General features: G+C 37.3%; 1 protein-coding gene across 1 annotated transcript in view; it reads left to right on the top strand.

The window, feature by feature from the left end:
• The first annotated feature begins 3863 nt into the window (after positions 1-3863).
• Positions 3864-6389, top strand: part of LOC122965503 (neuromedin-B receptor-like) — a 38868-nt gene continuing 36342 nt past the window's right edge. The window contains exon 1 of the mRNA XM_044329624.1: positions 3864-4242. Coding sequence (XP_044185559.1) covers positions 4123-4242 — 120 coding nt within the window. The 5' untranslated portion in view covers positions 3864-4122. The remainder of the gene's footprint in view (positions 4243-6389) is intronic.

Genomic DNA, 6389 nt, shown 5'->3' with positions numbered 1-6389 from the left:
ACCAGATAAATCTAAGGAGTTGTGAGATGAAAAATCTGAGAAGCAACAAGTAAATGTTAAAAAAAAGTAAAATAAATGTAGTGACGAGGTATTTACCTGAACTAACTCCTGTTAATGCTTGTTTGTTGTTTTCCATGTGAACTTTATATTTGAGCTCGACAACAATGTATAAATAATAAAAGGAAGATATGAATATAACAAAGAGGAAAAACAGAAACTAATTACCTTTATATTTTTAATTATTAAATTTTTCTTCTTATTTGAATTTCACTTATTACTTTATTAATTATATTTACTAATTATTTGTTTTTCAATTTATTATTGTTCTGTTATTATCTTCCAAATGTCTGGCATGTGAGGGAAGGCTTAATTTCAATGTTGGACAATAATCTATTTGCTTTTTTATATTTCTCTTGCTGGATGAAAACATATTTCTTTGTTGTTGGAAGCAATTTTAAAATTTAAATAAAGATATTGCTGGAAAAAACAATGTAGTGGAGTAAAAAGTACACTATTTCCCTCTGAATTAGCATGAATTGGAAATAGTACAAGAAAATACAGGTACCTCAAAATTGTGCTTGAGTACAACACTTGAGTTGAGCTACGATTCACCACACATTCATCACGTAATCTGACAGCCTCAAAATGACATCGTAAAGCAATGTGACATGTGATAAACTCACATGATCGTTGCTGTCGAAGACACACAGTCACTGTGTGAAAATCCTGAATATAAACAATAAAGCAAAAAAAAAAAAAAAAAGCCTGAGTTAACCATTTCATAATTTTTTCCTCATTTGGATGTTTCAGGCTAAATTCATAAATGCATCTTCTTCTCTCCCTTTTTACCCTCCATCCAGACTGAAACAGCATTTTTCTCCCCCAAAAGCATAAACATCCTCCAGAATTTGTTTAACAGAACTGTTAAAACGCCGACTTGCTGTCGTAGTGTGAACGAGAAAAACGGAGCTTTGTAGAAATGCTGTCATATCGCTGAAAAAATAGATGGTGGTCGTCTGCACATGCCCAGTAGGAGGAGAATTACCTGTTTTGGTGTTGTAATGTGGACGAAGGTATTTGCAGAAACAAACTAAAACTCCTTGTCGTTTTTGTTCAAAAACAGCGTTTTAGACTTAAGCTGGCTTAAATGCAGCTTCAGCTCCGTTAAATGAACAGATGGCTGTCAGTCAGCGCTATAAATGAGTCCTGTTCTGTGTCTCTGTCCTGCTGAATCACAGATTTTCTGCCTAATGAGGAGTTTAAAATGCAGCTCCATGATTACACATAAAGAATAATTATGAATATAGTGTTTCCTCTCCTTGTCCTCTGGTCTGCAGCCGTCCAATGGCTGATGGAGTTTCTCATTAACTAACATCTGGAGCCGCTAACGCTGTCAAAAGAGAAATTATATAATTATTCAATGATTTATGTTTGGACCAGAAAATCTGAAGAGGGATGATGGGTTCATTTCATAATGGTTTTTATGATTTTATTAATGTGGATATCTACAGTGGCAGCTTTTTGAGGTCTAATTTAATCTGTTTATTCGTAGATCCATGTTGAAGTTCAGCCAAAATGTCTTTTTATTATTCTGTGTGAGCTGCTGAATAATAAAAGTGTGGAGCTGTTGTGAGAGGAGGTTTGTTGAAGCCTGCAGTCACTCAGCGACGTGAAGAAAACTGAAGGAGCTGCTTGTCTGTGTTATTAATACTAACGTACTATTCATACTAATTACGACGTCAAATTGAGTATGTAGTGCGTTCCAACTGCATAGTATGATCTTGTGTTTGTGAGAAATGCCTGGATGTATACTAGATTAGCATCTCTTCAGACTGTGCAATGGCGGACTGCGATATCGTCATGTGACTGCATTGCTTGAGTATACTTCAGTGTGAACAGTCTGCTGGTAATGGCATTCCTAATAGTTCATGTAGTGGGTAGTATGCAGTTTGTATGTGATTTGGAACACAGCCCTTGTATTTCTCCTCATAGCTTTAGAAGGTAAAAGGTCAAAGAGAGTGGATGATCAGGATTTATTGTTGCTGCTGTGCACCACAGCAGTGCACCATGGGAACTGACCTGCACTGCAGGAGCAGCATTGCTGCAAGGCATCACACCTGTGTGTGTGTGTGTGTGTGTGTGTGTCACCCACATGCCCGTGGGCTATGAGAACGGAAATGGACACGCCAACAAATGCCAGCAAATTAACATTTATTATAATAAAGAGAATGAACTGGAATGTGAGGTGTGGTAGTCAGTAGCCTGACTGAATACTGAGGTTTTTATAGCCTATGGGAGCACTGGGCCCAGGTGCTCCAGATCCACAATCAAGCTTCTCAGGCACCTAAAAGACATCACAGGTTAATACACACACACCAGGGTAGTATCACACACACACAGGCAGACTGGGCAGAGGCCATCACCCCCACCCATAAAGACGGGGTCCCAGTGGGATCACAGCATACTACCAACCCTGATAAACCCCAAATCCACTTGATTACCAAAGAAACACACACAAAACCAACGTACACATGCTGTTCAGGATGTTGGTTTGTGTCTCATGAAGACGTCTAACAGCAGTCAGATGTCATGTGGAAACACTGAACTCTTTTTCAGTAGAAAGAATTAATTTTGTTCTCATATATGCTGATGATAACGTTTTATTCATCAACAAACTAAAAAGATTGGGGATATACTGCTCATGGATGCTGTGCTGTACATTTTACATGCTTTATTTTCTATATATCATAGTTAAATCCCTTCTTACTACACTACTCCATTGGTTTATTGTTCATTTTATGCATTCACTTGTCTATATAACACATTTCTCTGCATGCACTGCAATCTAAAACAATATACATACACCTAAAATCTTCTATGAATTCTTCTAAAGAATTATTATTTTATCAAACATTTCTTGTCATTTCATCAGCAGTTAGTCACATACAGGATGTGCTGGTAGATGAATTTACTTCAAAAAATGAGGCTCAATGTGTCGTCTAAAGGAAGACGGGAGTACAGGCTGTTGATTTTGAAATATTTGTATGTACAAGACCTGTTGTCATCAGAGAAAAAAACAAGTGCTCTGTATTAAATCAGTGTAGTGAAGGAGTTCCCAGTCACTTTGTAAAGTCATGATTCACTCTTATTTTCAAATGTCACACTGAGAGGGATCAGATTTGAGAGCAGGAGAGTCAGAGGTGATTTACTGTAGTTTCAGTAAGTGGTGTTTTCCATTTATGATTTATTAGTTTTGAGGTTTTCGGCTTTTGTAAAGTTAATTGTGATTTAGAGTGAAACGTGGATTGGATGGATTCCTGTGCGATTTGGTTTTTGATGACTTGATATTTATGTTTTTTGTGAATATAGGTCAAAATTAAAGGATAGGTTCACAGTTTTTCAAGTCTTTCTTAAAATAATAGTTAAGTGCCCACATCTTTCAGCATTCACGTTGGCTATTAAATGATCCCTTCATGAGGCACTTATGACAAAATCCACAGTCTTCATTTGTGCAAAAATGCATTTAGAAGTTGATGTGAAGCTAATATGAGGTTTCAGCAGTCTGCGTTAGTCATATCAAGTGGATATCTGACACATTTACAGTCTTTTTAGCATTAAAATTCCTTCTTTGTGTTTCCCTCTTGAGCTGCGGTGGAAGTATAGTAACAAAAAGAGAGACTTTTCCTTCATATAATCTTCAGCTAAACTTTAAAATACATGTTAAATACAGTGTTAAATACAGTGACTGTTGTTTTAGGACAGACTTGAAAAACTGAACACCGTCCTTTAAAACTTGTCCAATATTTTATAGTTTGCTCAAAAACTGCAAATACAATATAACCACACAGGATCATATGAATATATTGAAACTTTATTGATAACAGATCTCAGTTCACATGTTAATTATTATTCACCGCAATTTAGAGCAGAACACTGTAGGAATCAAACTATCAAATGTTGCAGCACAGTGTTACATCATCACACTGTTAGGTGGTTGTTTCCAGATTACACGATGAGTTGATATCATTTACTGTGACGTTTACCTGTTGCTCTGTTTGGCTTTTAGATGCTTTATTGACACCTCTGTCTGTCTCTGTCAGGTACAAGGCCATAGTGAACCCCATGGACATCCAGACGTCCAGCGCTGTCTTCTGGACGTGTCTCAAGGCCGTTTCTATCTGGCTGCTGTCTGTCCTGCTGGCTGTTCCTGAGGCCATTTTCTCACAAGTCGTCTCCATGCAGGTAAAACGCCGAAAATACAACAAATATTACTGTATAATGATAATATAGTTAAGATTTCCAGGCAAATCTTCCCCTTTTAACCATCTATAACCTGAAACTGGACTGGGTCACATTTCATGATATGACGATATGATCGCTGTGTGTTATTTTACAAAATTTTGTTAAATAATAATGATTCCCAAATTGTAATACTCAGATTTTGTCTATGCTAATAAAGCTAATTTAAGCTTTTAATTAAACACAGACATAACTACTTATTTGGTTTTGCTGATGTAATATATAAAAATGAAAATGGTCCATATTATAGTTTTATTAAGAGAAAAAAGTAAATAATTGACAATATACTATATTTTGACCTTTTTAAGTGATTCATGAAGCCAAAATGATCTGGTTCCAGCTTCTCCAATGAGAGGATTTCCTGCTTTTCATCGTTCTATGTCTTTATAAACTGAATATGTTTGGAGTTTCAGACCATTGGTTTGACGAAGAAAGACATCTGATGACACTAAAGATCACTTGGAGACCCTAAACAATTGATCAGTTTATAAAAAATAATCAATAAAGCACATAGTCATTAGCTGCAGCTGCTGTGATTATGGCCCTGTTTACACCTGGCATTAACATCCGTCTCCACATACGTCCTGAGTGACCGCATGTGTTCAACTTGTTTGATAACAGGATAAATATTCTTTGGACGGAGGGTCCTGTGTCTAGTCTGCCGGAAAACAGAGGATGTCAGTTAGTAGGCGGTCCTTCAATGTGAACCAGGACGCATTGTGTTTACACCGCTAAAAGAATGTGGCCACATGCGGCCCAGACCACCTCCGAGTGATCGGATCTCAATCTGTCCTCAATGCGTCTGTGGGTGCGTTTACACCTGTACTTAGAGCTGTCCACTTGTGATCGGATCACCAGAGACAGATGTTAATATCAGGTGTAAACAGGGTCTTTGATTTCAACTACAGATTGTTTCAGCTATAGAAGTTACTACTCTAGTGACTCAATATGAAAAGTCAGTGTTTCAGGTTGGTTTAATTTCTTGACATTTTAACATATTCATTAAAACACAGCAGACTTTGTTAGAGACAGAACACAATTACCTGTATATCTGCACTCTCTCCTACCAAATAAAGGCTGAAAATAATAATTATTTAAAAGGAAACAGCAGCAAAAAAAACTAGATAATTGAAACGTCCTCTGTAGTTGTCCAAAAACTATTAAAAACACATCATTGAGTCACACCGCTGCACTGGGTGACATGTTCCTGTGACCCTGCAGACGGCGGCGAGTGAAGCTCTGTACGCAGAACCATGTTCACACACATGAGCAGCGGCGAATAATCTCAACGCTATTGTTGCTTTTTAGGGTTGTTTCTAAACAAACTAACGCGACCAAACTCTTCACGATGAAGGAAGGTGTCACCCAGTGCAGCGGTGTGACTCATTAATGTGTTTTTAATATTTTTGTACAACAACAGAGGTCTACAGCACAGAGGAATGAGATATAACAGGCTTTGGATACACACACAACACTTAATAGTAGATCAATTCATTGTTGGTTTGACTCCAAACATGAGTTTTGTTGACAAGAAGAAAAATATAGAAAACTGCCTTTAAGAAAAAACACAAGAAAAAAACAAGCAAATGAGGAAAACAACATCAATTTGACAACATGTGCACAGCAGGCAAAAAGGGGAAAACACAAATAAAAACATAAAAATCACATTTTATTACATTGCTTAAAGATTATTTTTTAATTACTAATTATATTTACATGGAGTGCCAGCACTCAAATGAATCAGTCACACCTCACAGAGCTTTCAAAGTATGAACTTAAAGGATGAAATCAATGATTTGCTCCATTGTGACTCAACAATCCACCAAACGGTATCTAGATATGAGCGTAATCGGATGCTAACAGCTTTTTGCCGGCAGATGTTTTGACCTCCTGTACATTCAGACTGAATGTTTGCTGTTCATCACTTCCTGCTGAAGGCTCATCACCGACAGAGAGGATGAAGCTGCAGCTAGCGTCTCAGCGGGGTTTCCCACCAGACGAACAAACATCACCCCCGACGGCTATTAACTCTTTTATCATCAGATTTATGAATGACAAGTGCCTCCGTTTTACTCGTCAATCTGTTTTAC

The sequence above is a fragment of the Thunnus albacares genome, chromosome 16, assembly GCF_914725855.1.
Source record: "Thunnus albacares chromosome 16, fThuAlb1.1, whole genome shotgun sequence".
NCBI classification, from domain to species: Eukaryota; Metazoa; Chordata; class Actinopteri; order Scombriformes; family Scombridae; genus Thunnus; species Thunnus albacares.
This window is presented reverse-complemented; position numbering and strand designations above follow the sequence as displayed.